At 46.1% G+C, this 19,632-nt stretch overlaps 1 protein-coding gene across 7 annotated transcripts in view; it reads left to right on the top strand.

The window, feature by feature from the left end:
* Positions 1 to 11,862, top strand: part of exoc6b (exocyst complex component 6B) — a 61,041-nt gene extending 49,179 nt beyond the window's left edge. For 5 of the 7 annotated variants that reach the window (XM_035536679.1, XM_035536681.1, XM_035536675.1 and 2 more), the window contains 3 exons: positions 7,962 to 8,074; positions 8,245 to 8,256; positions 10,313 to 11,862. In XM_035536679.1, the coding sequence (XP_035392572.1) occupies positions 7,962 to 8,074; positions 8,245 to 8,256; positions 10,313 to 10,439 (252 nt within the window). In that variant the 3' untranslated portion in view covers positions 10,440 to 11,862. The remainder of the gene's footprint in view (positions 1 to 7,961; positions 8,075 to 8,244; positions 8,257 to 10,312) is intronic. The other 2 variants (XM_035536676.1, XM_035536678.1) reach the window with 1 other exon arrangement.
* The last annotated feature ends 7,770 nt before the right edge of the window (positions 11,863 to 19,632 follow it).

Genomic DNA, 19,632 nt, shown 5'->3' with positions numbered 1-19,632 from the left:
ACACACACACACACACACACACACACTCTTTCTCTATGAGAATTGGCAGGGGTGGGGACAGTATGTTAGAGCCGCAAAGCACTGCGTGCAATACGTGTACACAGAGCCCACTCGGAAAGACTGAGTGCTGACCCCAAAGTAACCCTGGCCACTGTCCAGTCAGGGAATCGGACAGCATCTAGAGTCTGAGCCGCCCTCTCTTTAACGCGCCAGCTCCCGATTAGCTTAGCACAGCACGAGGGGACGTGGGCCGACAGAGAAACCAGGGTTATCAGGGGACAGAAAGGGTACTGTTTCCCCTTTCCTACCTCCTCGTATTACCCCGTGTCTGCTCCTTCTGTTCTTCACCCCCCCTCCTTCAGTGGCCATGAATGTTATGAAATTTCATTGGTACAATATCAACTGTCTCAAGATACCTGAGCTCTATTACCTTAGAGATTCTGTATGATCTTAATCTTTTCATCTTTGCCCTTTCGTCCCCACCCCCCCTTTTTTTTTTTCATTTTTACATTCTCTCTTTTTTTTCTTTTCTCAATATGTCCTCTCCGTGTCTGATTATAGGCTGATGGAAAGATTGCTTTACCTGTTTTACCTCCTTATGACCTCAATTTCAACCCTCATTGCCCTCTTACTGGAATGCCTGATGGGTTGTAGGTCATTTACAAATGCCAATTCCATTGCCAGTTAGACCTGTAAATTGGTGAATTCCAGTGGGACAACAAGCACCAACTTGACCTTTATTGTCTTAAATGAGCAACTCCTTTCTCCTGCTTTCTTTTTCTGGCATCTGTTTATCTGTTTATCTTTATACCATGGTGACTGTGAGTAAGTGGATTTTAGTTCATGGCCTTTCTGTGACCCTCCGAGCATTAGGGATATCAGAGTTCGTATACCCAGAGATGGTGCTGCACTGCCGCATTTTGAAAAGGTTCCCATTATCTGATTGTCTTTGTTGCTTTGTTAAAGCAAAGATGCCTGATCTGAAAATAGCCTGTGTACATGCACATACCATCTTCATCCTTTCACCTGAGTTGTAAAAGTGCCTTTAATTTGTCTAGTTTCTTCAATCCCATTTCCAGTAAGTTTAAAAAAAAAAAAAAAAAAAAAAAAAAAAAAAGTTTGTTGTTTTTAGAATGAATATAGTGATTGTGTATGCACTCTGTCAATGTCTAATTCCTGGAAGCAGTAACAAAGCGTTCTCATTTTTAGAAACATGTTCCCTTTTCCCCTAATGTCAGGGTTTTCCCCAAGACTGTTCTCTTTTGAACAGCACTCCTTACTACCGTTTTTACTTTCAGTCTTGCGCAGAAAGTCCTCAGACTCTCGTACAGTGTTGATTACAATCTGTTACTGAACTCTTCACCATGTGTTCTGAACCGTATTCTGCTTGTCTTTCCAGACCCCTATCAAATTACCCACTTGGAAGATCTCACCGATCCTTACATTAAATGACTCCTATTCCACACCGCATGTACTCCCGGCCCAAACCCACTTCGTTGGGCAGCGGCTTTGGCCCTGGCGCTGCTCACACCCTCACGCGTTGTCCTCGCCATTCTGCTTCTCTCCTTTTGGCCGAGGAGCTCGTGACCAGCGCACAGCTCTGACCGTTCCAGCACACTGTTGCCCCTGGCGATAACTCTGCCTCGTCTGAATGGACAGGAAGGTGAGAGGGAGGCCACGTCTTCCCAGAGTTAATTCATATTCCCCCCCCCGTGTCAAGTGCTTATTAATTACCAGCAGTTCCTGCAGCAAAACACACCTAAGCAAACAAGGGAGCGACAGCACGGTCCTTCTCCTGCTCTCGCCTCAGACAGAAGGTGCGTTCAGGTGCTGATCCACCTACCACGTCACTGTTCGGTGGTGATCACTCACTGCTGTGGCAAATGTTGCTTCTTCACAGCTGAAATGTCTAGTGTCCAAAGCCCCCCCCCGATCCCTGATGACCCACGTTGAGTGTCCGCTCTCTCCTGTCCATTCCCGTCACTGCTTATGTCGTGGCCACTTTAGCACTTGACCGCTACTCCACTCTGGCAGGCTGTTTCTCTGGCGATAACTGCCTCTTCTGAACAGACAGGAAGGTAAAGAGGAGGCCATGTCTTCCCCAGGCTGATTCATACTCCCTCTGTCAAACATCCATGAATTATACTCTGTGGCTCTACTAAACAAGTGTCAAAACAAACCCAGCAACGACATGCAGAAGAGCAGCCATTTCCCCCTTCAAACCTGAAGCCATTCTACCTTGAACAACACCTGCCTGCCCACACAGCTGTGTTCACATGCATATTCCAGCATCCATCGCCTTCCCCTGCCAAAAACCTCCCCTATTTTTAGCCAGCCTTCATTCTTCACATGCTCCCAAATTACCTTTGGTTCCTTTCCCTTTCGTCCTTACATTTTTAGAGCAGATGTTTGGATGAACAAGGTGAATTTCCCCCCCCCAATTTTATTTCAGTCTTCATGGAGGTTTTGTTTATCTGTCAGGCTCATATGGTTGCTATCTGAGGCCAAAGTCCACAGCGTTTGTTTTTCATATCCTGTGAGCTTCAAGCTTTTCCAATGCGGCTCGAACCTGTTACATGAGAATCTGTAATGGTACCGCCGTGGTCTGCGTGACCGTTACACCATGCCACTGCCCTGCTGATAATTCTCGCTGGTCTGCAGAGCACAGGAAGGTGAGTTTGGGGCCGCTTCTTCCCCAGGGTGGGGCTGCAGCTCCTCAGACTGATTGGCCCCAGGAACGCGGCTGTTTTCACTTGCCCCTGATGTGTCTTGCTAACCGAGCGTGGAGGTTTGATAACACGACAGTGACCCAAGCGTGGGTTCAGCACCGAGGCACTGTGCACCAGTCAGGGCCAGCTTACAACAGTAAGGCTGTGCTGTTGGAGCTTGGCCTGGTTGGCTCCTTTGCAGTGAATGACTCTGACTCTGTGGAGAATCTTTTAAAGTACAAGTGACTCATGCTTGTACTTTAAGATTTCTTTGCTTGGTTTCAAAAGCACATATGCTTCAGGTTTATCTGTCAAGGGTAAGTAAGCAAATCTTTATAGAGCACTATTCTAGAACAAGTTACAAAGTGCTTACAAGTGTTATACAATTCAAAACAATAAAATACAATAAAATTCTATATTTATTCTATTCAGTGATTCAGCACACACAGACATACAGTACACATAGTTTGAGTTAATAATACAAGACAATAAAAATGAGCCGTTAAATGTAAACATGAATCGAGGCTCGAGTGTTTGCTATCAGTAGGGCTTGAGCTCCAAAGGCCTGCTCCCCTGTTGCTATTCATTTAACTTTTTATGAAAAGCTTGGTACGTCAGCACAAAAATTTACTAAACAAAAATTTAGTTTGCTAAAATACTTTGAGGTAACCAGGGGAGAGAAGCCAGCGCTGGTGTAATGTACTCCCTGTGTTTTGTCGTAGTCAGTAGACAGGCTGTTGTTTTGAATGATCTGGAGATAAGTCACCTCTCTCTGACTCAGTCAAGTGAACGAGGCATTACAGTAGTCTAAATGGGTAGAAAGAAAGGCAGAAATTTTTTCAGTGTCTGTAAAGAGCATGCAATTTCTATCTTTGATGTTTATTGGTTTTAAAAACAGGATTGAAGAAGCCTCTTGATGTGTGTAGTAAAACTGAAATAGGTGTCTCATCCAGATTTCTCACAAAGGGCTTAGCCTTTATCCCAACACAACGAAGAGCTACTTGCACTTTTTTGAACATGTTCTCCAAATCCGCATTTAGGATCTGTTTTGTCTTTGCTCAATTTGAGAAAATTTGAAGACATCCAGATTTTAATAGCTCTCAGTCAATTGCTAAGATTGACCAATCTACCAGTGGCATTACAAATTATAGCAAGATGTCTGTTATCACCTTAAAAATTAAAAGTAACATTAAAACTGAATAAAAGGATATGCTCGCCTAAAGGGAGCATATAAAAAGAAAATAAAGGTAAATCCCTGAGACACCCCACTGCTAAATGCTGTGTGATGAATAGGAAAAAAAAACACTTTAGTGCTATCCCAGAAATTCAAGTCCACTGTTACCGTTATTATAAAATGCCAATGGTCAACATTATCAGAGGCTGCAGTAACGTGTAAATGAATTAAAAGTAAAACCTCGCCAGTGTTGGCATGCATTAAAAGGTCATTACAGGACTACTGGCCTTACGGGCCCTTTGTGGCGGGCTTTTTGTATGAGATTAGGGTAAGTAATATTGAGTATTGAATCAGCCTTTTAGATAACTTAGGTCAGACCTTCTGCTGTGCTAAATTTCCCAGAATGCTTAGATGTATTAGACATTGTCTATAGTCCAGCCTTGTTCATTTTTGTGAATTTTCTTCTTTTTCTCTCATTCTTTCTTTATTATTGTTATTTTCTCTCTCTCTGTCTGTGTGTGTGTGTGGGGGGGTGGGGTTTGTTGGTTTGAGAAGTGACAGGTTAGCCCCAAGATGATTCCACAAAGTTTCTTTAATTTTGTTCGTTCTTTTCTTCATATTTATTCCCTTTCTTCTCCATGTCAATCTCCAATAATATCCGGTGACACATCTGTCCTCTGTCCTTTGTGGTCGGTTCTCCCCCCTTCTTCTTTATACTTACCCTTATCTTGTTTTTGAGTGACAGGTCCTGACTCCCTCTCTTGACCCCTTTGAGTCTATATCTCGTTAAGAATGTGCGATTGACAGCACGGGGAAAAGTGCACGTCTGGCTACGGATAAAGCGTGTTGACTGACAGCACTATCCCACCTAAGTCCTCTCACTAGGACTGGGTGGACCCTCCACCTTGCCAAGTTTGTGGTGGCGGTTCTGAACCTACTCCTATAAGACAAGAGCTTGAAGTTGGTCTGACCCTAGATAACCTCACAGGATAACCTTTTGACCTTTGGCAGAGTGCCAAAGTTTTAACTGAAATATGGCTGCACTTCCTCTGCTCCAAGCACCGATAATGCTTATCATTTCCATCCTACCCAGACCTTCATGCTGAGTGATGCTTCTGTCCCCTTTTCTCTCTCTCTCACACACACACACACACACACACACACACACACACACACACACACACACACAGAGCTGCTAAGTGCTTTCACTTAGCACAGTTTCTTTTTTTTTCCCGTTCTTGGTTCCAGCTTGTGCCCTAGGCCTCTTGGTGGCTCTTGGCGGCCCTTGGCCCAGGTCAGTGTTCAGATAAGATTAGGCATTGTCCCTTCGGCCTTACCCAGATATCACAGCAGCTGTAACAAATCCAGGCCTAAGCTGCACTGGTATGTGCACTTTAATGTGCTGATGTTAACAAGGCGCCAGGAAAAATGTTTTAGGCTTGAGACCGTGTTGATTGACAGCATGACACGAAAGCGAGAGCTGATGTCAGGCATTCTGTAAGATGACAAAGCAAAATTCTAATGCACATTATTTATGGTCTTTGAAAACATTGTTAAATGGACTTCAGACAACAAAATAAATCCAAGGGCCTTTTTGGTGCAGGTCAGATGGAACATCAAAACTGGAGTTTGTATCGGTAGTAATCACCAGTGGATATATGACTGAATTTCACAGCTTTTAGTGCTCATGCTGTTGTATTTTGTGCTCTTGATCGCATACGTGCTCTCTCACTCTCTCTTTGTGCCATTCTTTCTCTCCCTGGTATTATATTATTATTATTTATCCCCAAATCTTGAAGCAGTTCTGGATCTTTTTAACTAGAACTATTGGTACCTCATGTTCAGTAACTGGGCACAATAAATATTTTGTTCCAAGTGTCTGGATTGGATTTGTTCATCGTTCACATTTATGGCTCTGCACTTTCGTCTTGAGTGTCATGATTCACCCGACGTTTTATGAGGACAGTGGAGCTCGCTGTCTTTGTGCTTCTGATTGTTTCAGGTGATGGTGGGCAGAAGGTGGTTATTGTTGGCCCGTCCGTCTCTCTCCTCTGCTGGTTGTCATTGTTGCCATTGTTCAGCTGAGCTTGGCCCGTGAAGGCTGGAGAACCCACCAGACCATGACACGGGGCCTGCCGGCAGAGGTGAGCCAGAGAGAGGGAGGACCGAGACAGACAGACAGACCCCCGACACAGGTGGTCAGAGGATGAAAAAGGGATGCAACAAAAGTATCAGACTTGCTCAGGGGGTTTGGCTTGGAGAGGGAGGAACAGAACAGAGAGACTTGCATGAAAGCTACGAGAGGAGGAAACGAGAGGATGAGGGGAGCCAGTGTGGGCACCTGCCCTCGGTGACCTCAAGTCACGCTGAAAACATGTGCCATTAGCTGCGCTCACTGGCCATTCAGGTGGGTACTGTGTTAATGGAGCATACGTAACCATTACGTAACCTTTTTTTTTCTTGTTGTTATTCCCAGAAAGTGTTCCCTGATTTATAACGCTGGCTGAGCTGCAAATCAAATCCGCTGCATTCAAAGCGCCACAAAAAAAGGCAGCAGGGATGGGAGGATAAAAACAGACGTTCAACTCCACCACCGCCTCCCAAAGAACTATTAACCATGAGAGTTATTCCCCCAGCTTTCCAAACAAATAAATACAGCAGTCGGAATAAGCATTAGGAGCCCTTATCCAAACTCTCTGGCGCGAGGCGGAGGAGAGCGCGCGACTCGGGGTGAGGATGAGGGCACGAGGGAAACGAGGTCAACGCTTCAGTGTGCAGCGTCATGTTTTGTTTTGGATATTTCCCCTTCCCCCCTCTCTTTCTCCCCATCATTCTTTCTTTTGGAAGAATGAGGGGAAGTGATAATCCGTTGCCCCCACCCCACCCGCCTCTCGCCGGACCCCCCCACCCCCCCCCACTCCCGAGCCCACTGTTTGTACAGCCAGAGAGGAGTGTGGGGCTGATAACACCAGCACAGGGGGTCACGGCGAGGTGAGCGCGAGAAGCCAAATGGAAGTTCACAGAGAGGTGAAGGCGGAGCGCAGAGGCAGAGCGGAGGGAGAGGTGAAACGCAGGTCAGGAGCACGCGGGACAGAGCAGCCAGCGCCGTGTGGAATGCGACCGCTTGTGTTTGCAAACACGTGGAATACGGTTGACAGCAGCAGGACGGGGGTGTGTGACACCCCCCCCCCCTTCCTCTCTTCTCTTCTAGTCTGTTTTCTGGCAGTGGGGCTGCAGTGGGGAGCAGGTAGTGCAGCACCAGGCAGCACAGATGCATCTGAAAGGGAGATATGCATGCAGGTCTTCTCTTATCATGCTCTGGTACCTTATTTACTGCGCGCACACGTGTTTGTGTTTTCACCGCCGTGTGTGTGAGGCGGGGTTGTCGTGAAAGTTGGGGAACTGCTCGCAGTCTTTTAAGGTGGATCCTTCGCACAATGCGCTCCTGATCAGGGAGGTCTCTGATCATCTCATCTCCTGTATCTCTCTCATATATACACACACACACACACACACACACACACACACACACACACACACACACACACACAGGGATTTTGGGCTACAAAATATTCCCTTTTGCATCTGTAGCCGACTAAGTTGAGTATATACATCCGATGCAGTGCTTTTGCAAACGTGTGTCTTGTGGGAAAGAGAGAGAGAGAAATGCGCTACACGGTCATCATGGGTGGTACACTGAAGGTGGCAGGTTCTGAAAGGGCCACAGCGGGTTAGTAGCAGTCTGGTCAGCCGTGCGTCATTGCTGGGTAATGCCCGGGTCAAAGGCAGTCCAAAACCTCCCGACACCCAGGCCGTTCTCGTTCTCCTCACTCCACTCTCCTCTAATCCCCTGCTTTGTCATGTTTCTCTCCCTTGTGCCTCCCCGCTAATCTCATTTTCGAGGCCCCCCGCTCACTTACATAACACTGGGAACAGTGAAGTTAGCTGCAAGGGGGGGTTGATGGCATCAGACTGATCTTGGATTGCTTTGATGAACTTTAATGATCTCAATCACTCTCTCTCCCCCCCCCCCCCCCCCCCCCCCCCCCCCCCCCTTTTTTTTTTTTTTTTTCTTTTAGCTGTTGGATCTCTTTATTCAGTGGGACTGGTCTACGTACCTTGCAGACTACGGACGTCCTTCCTGCAAGTACCTGAGGGTCAACCCGCACACTGCTCTTGCCCTGCTGGAGAAGTGAGTCCTGCTGTCGTACCGTCCCGGCTGGGGGCAGAGCCTCCCACCCGCACTCCCTTTCCTCTGTTTCTGTGGGACTTTTGTGCATGCCAGTGCTGGGGTGGTTGATCCCATGACCCCATCTTACCCCTTCTTTCCTCCTTTCTCATCACTTGCGTCTGTTTGAGCAGGATTTCTCGAGCGTGAGTACACTCGTGTGTGTGTGTGTGTGTGTGTGTGTGTGTGTGTGTGTGTGTGTGTGTGTGTGTGTGTGTGTGTGTGTGTGTGTGTGTGTGTGTGTGTGGCATGCACTAATGCATTTAGAAATGTGTGTTAGTGTGCATGGCTGATGTTGCCTTCTCTTGTATCCCTTGTGGTGGGTTGGTTGTGTACAGAACAACACATCTGTTTTGCTGTGAGCTTCTTCCATATCTACGTCACTTCACCTTTTCTGGGAAGATGAAGACTGTTCCCTGTTTTACACACACACACACACACACACACACACACACACCCAGCATGATTCTGATCTGCCCTTGCCCTAGCCTTCCCCTCTTAGCTCCAAGACCCTCAAATTGCTAACCAGGCCGAGACGGCATGCTGCTGTGTGTGTGTGTGTGTGTGTGTGTGTGAGAGAAGGAAGCCGTTCTTTTTATTTTTGTGCTACTGCGAGCTGGTGAACAGCATGGCTGTTGGTCTTCTCTAGGGTGTACCAAGCATAATTACACACTTGTCTCGGTCTGCATGAGAAGGAACAGGTGAAACGACGTAGTTGCTACTGCTGTATATTTAAGCGGCACTATTAATTATCGTAATTATACAGCAAAATGAAATTAAAAGCAATGAAAGAATTCTGGAAAATGAAGACTCCTGAGATTTATTAATAAGGTGGCATTTAAGTCAGAAGCATATACATTCACTACTGGCCTTGTTTCTGAAAGTGTTGAATATTGGTATGCTGAAAAAAAGAGTGCCAAAAAACATGGCACGAGCAGCACAGTGGCTTGGTGGTCAGCACGTCTGCCTCTCAGCGCTAGGCTCTTTGCTTAGAGTCCCTATCTGGGGGGAGTTTCCATGTTCTCCATGGTCTGTGTGCGTTCCCTCCCACAGTCCAAAAACATGGAGGTTAGGTTGACTGGATACTCTAAATTGTCCTGTATGCATGTGACCTCAGTGCGTGTGTGTTCATCCAAGTGATGGTTGGAGCTCTGTCCTGGTCTTGACCTCCTCCCCTTCCTCTGCACCCAGTGCAGTTCCCGAGAGGGCTGCGGTTTCCGATTTGAAAGTACGCTCTGTGCAAATTGGCTGCCGCTTCTCATTTGTGTGTGTGTGTGTGTGTGAGAGAGAGATTATAAAAGCTGTTCTGAGTGATTTGTATCTGTCTGTAAAGCATCCTTGAGTTCGAGAAAGGTCTTATGTAAACATATCATAATAATAATAATGATATCAATCATGGATTATAGCCAACTGAGAATTTGGGCCTTGTGCTTATATGTGAAGAATTTTAATAATCTTTGACTCAGTGGATCAAAACTTGATTTTTGTCTTGATTTCTGAAGGACAGACCAGATGCTGAACACACTTTTACATTGTTTTCAGCAACTTCAGATACTGATCTTGTTTCCTCGTCATCCCTGTTCAGAAACGCACAGCTGCACGTAAACTGCGCATTTCCAAAAGCAAACATTTCATTCTAGGTGATGGTGTCCATCACTGCCATGATAAGAGGTGACAATCAACCATCACCTGATGATGAGGGATGTGTCCGTGTTGGCTGTATTTTGCAATAACCCACAGCAAGCAGAATATAAGCAAAGGACTGTCCAGTCTCCACAGGACTGCTTGCAGGGCGGATTCTGTCAGTAGTTATGAACCACAGTGGACTGGGCTGGTGAACCAAAGACTGCATGAGAGTGCCACTTGGATCACACTTTAAATATTCTGGAAATGAACCGATTAACCAGTTGCGGCAAGACTCGGGGGCAGAGAACTCCTGGGACCCGGGTCCAGAAGGGCAGCAGATGCTTGCAGGAACTCCGGTTCCAGTTCACCGGCTGGAACTTTGTTTCCGTCCGCTTAGATTTTCCTCAGATTTTTTTGTGGGGGAGGGAGGGCGGCAGGCTGTATAGTTTGCATGAAATGCATGAGAGATGTCGACTGTGGCACGTGCACAGAGCTGCTGGCTGTCTGGCGACCCAGCGGTTCTTCATGGTTCTGGTTCCTCTTTCTTTTTGTAATCTCCTGTTGTGATCTCTTTAGGATGAAGGACACCAGTCGCAAAAACAGCGTGTTCTCTCAGTTCCGCAAGAACGAGCGCGACAAGCAGAAGCTCATCGACACCGTTGTCAGGCAGCTGCGGAACCTCATCGCCGCCCACCAGTCCTGAGGCTGTCTGGTTGCCATATTTCAGAACACCTTGTCCATCCGAAAGTCTCGACTGGCCATCTCCTCTGCCAGAGCATGCAGATCACCCTCCTGACACACCCATGATTTGGCTGGGGAATGGAGGCGTATCCTGTCTACCTATCAGTAAAAGTAAAAATGAGAGGGGGGTAAAAAACCCTAAAAGAACACACTTGCACTAACGTATATATGGGTGCCACGAATCTTTTAAAACAAGCATGCTCCTCACTATAGGGTGTGCCTGCATGTTAAACTCTAAGGTGTGACTGGGAACCTTTCTCTGCGGTGTGTCTGAGAGTTATACTGTTTGGGTGCCAATGGTTGGTTGGTTTGTTTGTTTGTTTGTTTCTTGTTTAAGCTTTTTGTTTTAGCTCTTTGTTCCTGTGAGACTCTTCATACTCTTCACGTCTTTTATAAACACACAGAGGCCGATGGCTTGTAACAGAGCTTCCTCTATATTGCTTTGCACAGTTATGGGTCTCGGCTGAACTGGAACACCTGGTAATCTCTCTTCTACAGTTAGAATCACTGACTTCCAATGACCGTTAGTAGAAACAAAAGCGAAAGCACGAGGCCAGTTATTGCCTTTATCTCTAACCCGTCCACAGGAACGCCATCAACTGCCGACCTGACAGATACATATAGAGCTCCTGTTGTTGAGGGGAGAGCTGATTGGTTCGCTGTCGGTCTTCCAATCGGCATGCCTGCGTGTGCACACGCACGCGTGGGTGAACATCTTCAGTTCTTAAATAAAGACACACATTTCTTATTTTTAATAAATGTGGGTGCAATATTTACTTCAAACATTTTTTTGTTTGTTTGTTTGTTTTTTGTTTGTTTGTTTTTTTTTCCTCAGAGGGAATGAATTAGAAAATTTCGTCGCAGTTTGTATTGTAAAAAATGGAGGATGTTCTGTTTTTACATGTGTGCACATGCGCATGTAAACATGAACCTGCCCTTTTACAAACGTGTGTAATCAGAACCTAAAGGGGATTCCTTCGCGCTCGCCTCACCTGTGAGGCGACTCTTGTGGTGTTTGAACTGGAGTGTGTGAGAGTGTTGCTGTTGTACTGGATGCTGTTCTCCAGTCATGCGAGTGCCTGTGCCTTGACTACCAGACTTCCAGGTTTGTGACTGTAGTGACTTCTGCACTGAAGCTGGACTTAGGTTTGTGACCGAGCTGTAGGACTGTGTGCGTGGGAGACATGGGGAATGCGCGGCAATATATGTGAGTATGCTGCTCTTGTAGTCAGTTTTGCATGTATATAAAAACTATTCCTTTTGTGTTTTTTTCTTTTTACTGGATACAGGTGCACTGTGCAGACTGTAATGTTAAACCACTAATGAATGACCTTACAATACTAATAAAGCCTAAAACAAATGCCAAATAAACAAACCACACGTCTGCTATGAGTAAAGACTCTTATTCTGTATTCTGCGGTTGCCAAATGAGGAGCAGGAATATAGTACTGCTGCCCTCTGGGATTAAAAGGTAAACTCCAAATGATGTGTGTCACTCTAAATGTCACATTTAGATCAAGTGGCATAAAGGTCTTCATTGGCCTTGAAATAGCTACCATTTTTGTTTAACCTATTTTGTGTGGTGTTGGCCTAAGGGGTCACAGCCAAGTGGGTGGGCCAGCAGGTGTGGTGTAGAGGTTGTGATGTTTACATTCTCCAACGGTCTGCCACAATAGGTGTGAGACCCTGGAATGAGAGATGTGAACAGGAGGAATAAATGGGAACCCTGTTTGCATTCATTTACGAGTTATGTAGAGATTATAAAGATTATTCACATTAAAAAATCAGGTGTAATTGCACACTGTATGTATCTAAAATCCGATCACTCTAACCACTTTAGCAAGTTGTCTGAGATGGATTTTAGTCAGATGTTTTATAAGTGCGTCTCTCTTTCCCAACCTCATTTGAGGTTGAGGTTTCCGTTGTATTTCACATTACCTAGTGTAACCATTCAGGATCCACCCTGAAGAGGATGCACCAGAGCTGGTAGCGGCCTCGAACGTTAAGAACATTATAAATGCAGTACAAAACTGATTTTAAAGCAGCTACTGTTTGTGTGGAGCAGGAAAAGGAGATTTGCATTCTTCACGCTATATAGCAATCAGATTTTAAAAGTATGCATGTGCTTAAAATCTTATCAGTATAGAGTCTAGATACAAGTCACATGAAATGACCAGGTGTAAACAGGGTCCAAGATTCAGTGATTTTAACACCTCTTTCATGTATATTTAACACAATTAATTTAAGTTGTGCTGGTGAACTTTGTGTGCCAGGAACCTTCACTGAGAAACCAAATGTACAATTACTTGCCTAAAGACCCAACAGAAATAACCATTCCATGACTGTCCCAATTCTTAATTAATTCACCTTCCTAGTGAATGTGTGGTTATTCAGAAATGTGTGGGGAAGCATCATGGTTGGGCCACCATCTTAACGTGAACCTGCTTTGGGCCTTTGAAATGCTGTACAGTCCAGTTAGGTTTTTATTTATTTATTTATTTATTTTTGCCTCAGTGTTCCCACAGATGTAGGCAAAACTGTAAAACTGAACTTTTGGAACGTATTCCTATAATGAGCAACACGTCTGTACACGGCAGAGAGGGAACGTGAGCGAGCTCGTAGCTCTGAGTTTCTGCTCAGTGCCCCTGCTCTGGGGTGCTGCTTGCGATGCTCGGTCAGGTCTGGATTAAGGTGGGAGGCTGATGAGCTGGAGGGCTGTGCAGGGAGAGAGACTTGGGGCTCTTCCACAGCCTCGGGGCTACTCCCCCACCCGCTTCCGCTCTGGGTTTGCTGTTTTCCCATCCTCCTCTCTGCCCATATTCAAGTCAGCTGTCTGATTTATCATGCTGGATAGCATGCCCCCTGCCGTGTGTGTGTGTGTGTTGGGGGGCAGGGGGTGGGTGATCATCACTGAACTGTAACAACACAAGCACACCCCTCTTTCTCACACTCATCCTCTTGTGCAGAAGCGCTACCATGACCCACCATGGTGGTGAAGCGCTGCGTGTGTTTTGAGCACGCCGGGCACGACAATCCTTTTCTTTTTTTTTTTTTGGGGTGCACTTGAGCGCAACATCCTTTTAGTGAGCGAGCCGGCAGCAAGCGCTGGCAGCCTGCAAGCGGATGACGAGCGCTGCCCTCCTGTTGCCCTGCTCCACTTCCTCCCAGCACTGAGCTCCAGCTTGGAGCAGAGGGGCCTGGTAGTTTCAGGGACAGCCAACATTTAAGTGTCCTTTAACCTTACCACAAGGGGAAAAGAAACATTTTTATTGAATTATATGGTGGCATGGGAGTTGAAACTTGAGGCAGAGACTCGCCTATTTAAAATGCCTTAAGTATCTGTGGAAGTATGTTAGTTTTTGATGGGGGTGGGGGGATGTGGGTTTATTATACCGGTTGTAGACCTTCCCCGGCTGCCATCCTGGTAGGGTTGTGTGGTATTGCATCACTTCTGTCATAACCGTGAGAGAGAGTGCTGTCAGCAGCTAGGCTTGGCTCTCTGCTATTAGGAGCACTCGAGATATTCACAGGCTGGCTAAATACCTGAGCGGACACAAACGGGTAGTGTACGTGCTTTGCTGCGAGGGAGAGAGTACGTTTGCTCGTGCACGTCGCCGTCGCCCTGACGCCACGCTCGGACGCCGTTGTCTGGGTGCCTGTCTCCGGTCTGGCCAGCCCTGCATCACCCTCCACCAATAGAAGGAAGAGGGAGACGGCCGTTACGCTCCCCGAGAAGCTTGCGAAAAGGGAACCGGTGCCATGACTGTTCGGATTTCTGTTCGTGACTCTGGAGCCGGTCCAAGACCGAGGTGAAATGCAGAGATTCTGTGATTGCACACGTCTCTTGCTTTTATCACAACCAAGAAAAGCCCCAAACAAATTACAACAACATTTTAATAATACAGTGGCATCCACTAATTAATTAGAATGAGAATCATTCAAATGTATAATTTTCACATTGTTTTTCATATTTCCAAATGACTGCTTACAGACTTGAAGCTCCCCAGCAATGTTGATATGGAAAAATCTCATATAACTTGGATTCAGTGCCATTTAAGTGGAAATTACAATTGATTTGTAAGTGGAACCAGATACGATGGTTCTTTTATGACTTTCAATTTCACCAAGAGCCTTTTCTGAGAACTGACTGGACTTCGTGGTTCCATATAAATCTAGTCATGCATGTGGTTCACAGGAAGACAGGTCATTGTGAAATACTGTGGCTTCCTGTTAAGCCACGGATAAAAACAAAACAAAAGCTCAGAAATTAACATCTGCAGCGCAAACTGCACCGAATTCATCATAACAGATGCATTTCATCTCGACGGATTGAGAATGTCAGTGCAATGAAATAGGAACACAGGCTTTTTCACACCCCCCTTTCATTTCACCTCCAGCCGAAGTATTTCTGATACTGGTGGTCCTGGCAGCCTAGAAGGAGTTCGCACGTGTTCCCGAGCTGACGAGCCTCTCAGCGAGTGACCGCTGTCTGAGTCAGAGCCGCTGTTTACAAACACGGGGATGGATGCTCTCGGGTGAGGTCAGAGACGCTGCCAAAGCCCCAGTACAAACGGGGGTGGGGAGACATGAGGTTCAGCCTGTTCGTGACCAGGGAATGACTCCGTAAGATTGGCTGCTCTCCGCCGGTTCCCAAGGTGATTCATGAGGAGAAATCTCCCACGGAAAGTGACTCACACAGTCCATTAAAGACAGTCACCTTCTGTGTGTGTGTACGTGACCACACATGTGGATGGTCATGTTTGAAATAGATCTGCTCCTCTCTTTTTCTTTGTTTTTTTTTTTTTTTTTCTTTTCTTTTCTTTTTTCCTGGCTCTGGACGTGTGTGTGTGTGTGTGTGTTTCTGCCGCATTAACAAAGCACTCGGGTCGGGAGAGGTCATCGTCCAGGTGAGCGACTGCTGCCCCAGTGTTCTGGCACACAGGGGAAGGGGCAGCATGGGCAGGATGGGCAGGATGGCGTGTGTGGTGAAGCACACGCTGCTCCGTGGGTGTGATGCCTCGCACAGATACAACCAGAGCCGATAGCCGCCGTCTCTCAGTCCTTTGTTTCAAACGGAAGCGCGCTAAAAATAACCGTGGCTTAGTAGTCATGTGAATGCCGTGGAGGTTCTGGTTGCAAGCGTGCATGCAGGTGCCTTGGAGCTGGACGTGCGGCCCGGACTATGGGGGGATAGTCTCTGGTTTTGCATAGTATCTGCCAGGAGACCTTATCAGCGTGACGATTTAAAACCAGTAGCGTCTGAACATGCAGGCTTCCATAAATATTGCCAGTGAACCCACAGGCTGTGTACTACTGTCTGAGCACTAACAGGGGTCTCTCTCTTCACCTCTCTCCATCCCTCTCTCTTTATCTCTCTCTCTCTCTCTCTCTCTCTCTCTCTCCCCATCTGTCTCTCTGGTGCTGGAGATTGTGCAGATAAAGCCGCAGCCCTGAGGTGTAAACACCTGTTTTAGCTTAGACTATCTGACCTTGTATGACCGTACATACAGCTTCATGCATTATGGTGGGGTTTTTTTTGTTTGAGAATGCATTTTGAAATGCAGATTAATAGCATGTTGTAGAACTCCATTGGTTGGTGGATTGTGGTTCTTCCAAACAACCCTCAAAACCGATTAAAAGTCTTGAAAAAGCAAGAAGATTTTATTTACTTGTATATCAGATCTAATCATATAGATTGCTGAGTGGTTTGAGCAGAGGAGCTCGTGAGACACCGGAAGTGCAAGGTTTCCAGAGAAACACGACAGGCAGGATAGATGAGACAGAGGGGAGAAGAGTGGAGAAAGTGCAGTGAGAGTGCTGGAGAAGATGGAGTGGTAGTGGATGAGAGGACGGACAGCAAGCGTGCGTCCTCCTCTCCTCAAATGAAGATGGATGGAGAGTCCACTCTTCCCAGGTTATTGATGGGCTCCAGGGGTCAAAGGTTACAGTAACAAAAACCTGGTTTCCTCTGTGTATTTGCCCCTGCAGTCATATTGTTCACATATTGTGCCATACATCATGCCAGTGGCATGGGTTGTGTATATATTTGCATGATTATATGCATGGATATATGTTTTGTTTTGTTTTTTTCCACAGACAGACAGTGCCTAAATGTTTATTTGAGGCTGTGTGTGTGTGTAGTGGGTGTTGGGCTCCTTGGTCATGCTAATAAGCACTGTCCCGACACAAAGTCAGCAGGCAGTGGGGGTTATCACTGAACCATCCATCTCCATCCTTCAAGCCAACGAGCTGTTCAATTACTCTCCGATTTACTGGTCCCCCAGTGTTCTACTTTGACTGGAACACTGTCTGCAGACTTGATTACTATCAATCATTTGGAATGCTGCCTTGAAATAATACCAGCTTTCAGGACCTCAGCCATTTTTTCAAGCGAAGCACACATCCATCTGTGTCTGTTGGCATGCTTGTTAATGTGTGGCTTTATTTCACAGAAATATGGTCTTCCTTTCTGCAGCAGTTACTCACCCTCCCAACAGGAGCTTCAATCCATCAAGGGAAGTACATACAGTGATTTGTCAATATAGACTACTTACAGGTATCAATGTTATTTTTTCTAAAGTAGCAGTTAGATCAATAAATGGCAGTTCTAACAGTAAGCGTCGTACACCGGAAACAAAAATCTGTTACATATTTCATATTGGATAAAGATCAGACCAAAGATTACACTTTTTTATTCTCTCACGGTTCACAGTTGTCCACCCCTCTACCAAGCAAAGTTGAGATACAGCATATTGAATTACTGGTTTGGAATGTAGTTGCGCGGAATTTTGTTAGATTGGATTGGAACTTGTTCGGTTTTCAGATTCTTTTGGATCTCCTTACTCTCCAAGTGTGGATATCGGTACTACAGGCGTTTTCTCTGAAATCAAAACCACCATTTTTATACTTTTGGTTCAATTTGATTTAATTTTTAAGCATCGCAACTTTAGGGATTCCGTAATGGTTCTCATTTCTTTCCCTTTTTTCCCTTTGCCAAGTTTAAGGGTAAATGGTCAGAATTCCAGGAGTAATAGATGTTCACGATGCATGTTACAAGAATTTAGAAATTTACTATAAATAGTTTCCTTTTTTTGAAGAAATCAGTTTATCTCCAAAGCGACTCCATATGGCCCCAGTCTTTCTTCCAGTAACTCCTCAGCTCTCCTCTGTTTTGGACAGCGCCCAACCGTGTAAGGGAGGCAAAGACAAAATAAAATGATAATGGTTTTTATAAGTTGGGGGAAAGGTTTGACTTTCTGATCTCACTTCCAAGTATTTGTGTGGAATTAAAGTGTCCGACGATATTAGGGTAATTGCTATATTCAGGGTCTTTTGATCGAGTGAAGTAAGGGGATTCCATATGGGTCAGAATATGGATTCCCTTCGAGATTGACTCCAGAAAAAGAGCCCTAGAGAGTAAGTGAGTGAGTGGCAGAATGAGTGAGGAAGACTGGAGCTCGTGCTCGGGCTACTGTTATCGGAGGCTGACGTCACAGTAGACGATCGGAGAGAGGCTGCACTGATTCTGCTCTGGAATGGCGCTCGTCTCTCCCTCTCTGACCTGTTCAGAGGAACACAGTGTGCACAGGTTTACACCAGTGGCTCCAGATCCTCTCCAGCGTCGGTAAACGTATGTAAATGTAAGTTGAGATGAATAAAGAAGACCGAGGTGAACTAACGTTAGGACACTTAAGGTAGAGAAGTTATTCACTCATATATGGAACAAGAAAATGAAATGTGTTCTGTCATTTGATATCATCAAAGGTTATTTTATGATTAAATGATTAAGTATATTGTGTTATTATGTATGAATTATATTGTAATATGGTGTTATAAGAAACAAAACTGAAATAAGACAGTAATAGTAGTGAAGGGTGATCAACTTGTGTTTTAGTTCTCTGGAGACCACAAGTGACCTATAGTTTTAGTTGTCTCACACACTACACTCACTCTCATCTGTTTTTCCTCTCGTGAACATAGCGCTGTTACACTAGTTCACTGGCTAGATGCACAGAGACTCTGAGGTCGTTTTAAAGTGTCACTCACATCTGTATAGTTGTGTATACTGTACGGTATATATAGTAGTGTGCACAGACACTCCCCACCTCTATTAAGAGAAGCGTGCTGCCTACCAACTGAGTTCAGGAGGAAGTCTATTTGAGGCATCTGAGGTACATGTTTCCTTTGAGTTGCCTGAGGGAAAGCTTGTGTTACACCCCTGGGAGGTTTTTAAAAAAAAATTTTTTATTAAAGACACACCTTCTCTTACTGGTTCTGCAAAACCTTTGGAGCATTTCTTCAGTTGCGTGCCAACCTTTTCACCTTGTATAAATAGTAGGAAGTCGTCGGCCTCAAACCTGCACACGTCGCAGCACGGAGAAGTCGAAGAAAACAGCGACTCCCGTGAGTGGATGTATCTAATCGGAGATTCGCCTCCCCCCGCCGAGTGCACTAAGCGCTACGGTGATGCCCCGAGCTCTGGAGGAGTGGGTGGGGTGACAGGCCCGGTGCCGTGTGAAGCAGACGCTGCGCCCAGAGCGGGCACGCCGAACCCATTGTTTAACTGAGCCTGAGTGTTCGGCACTCTCCAGTATGGGATGGTTTCTCTGTGCTGCCGCGCCCTCCTGGCAGTGGCCGGCACAGCTGAAGTAGCACCGCTCTCCCTGCGTGCCAGAGATGGACGGTTATGTACGCTGGCGCATGGGCTCAGGGAAGAATACAGGAGAGTCTACACAGGCTAAGGCACGGCAGAGGGCCATGCCGGTGGGGCTAGCCTAACTCTCTCTCTCTTTCTCTTTCTCTCTCTCTCCTTCCCTCCCTTCTCATTTTCAGTTAACAACTTTGCCAAAGGGCAGGAAACTTTCCATTATAATCCTCACCATCATTCCATGTTGCCTTATCTCACACACACAGACACACACACAAATGTGATGGGCAGGCACAGAACACATGCGCCGGTGCAAAATCTCACTTTGCGGTACAAGAAGTGAGAACTGGCGCTTTGGTGGGTCGGCTGGAGTGCTCTCACCTAAACCCTGGCCCAGCCAGCCTGGCCGCCCGCCTCTCGCCCTGTGAACTGCCGTGTGCCTGTTTCTTATTCCCTCCATCTGTGCCTCCGCTGCACGCGACGTCTCTCACAGCAAAGGATTATTAAT

This window comes from Electrophorus electricus, chromosome 19, assembly GCF_013358815.1.
Source record: "Electrophorus electricus isolate fEleEle1 chromosome 19, fEleEle1.pri, whole genome shotgun sequence".
Classification (NCBI taxonomy): Eukaryota; Metazoa; Chordata; class Actinopteri; order Gymnotiformes; family Gymnotidae; genus Electrophorus; species Electrophorus electricus.
Note: the sequence above shows the minus strand (reverse complement) of the source record. Positions and strands in the feature narration are given on the sequence as shown.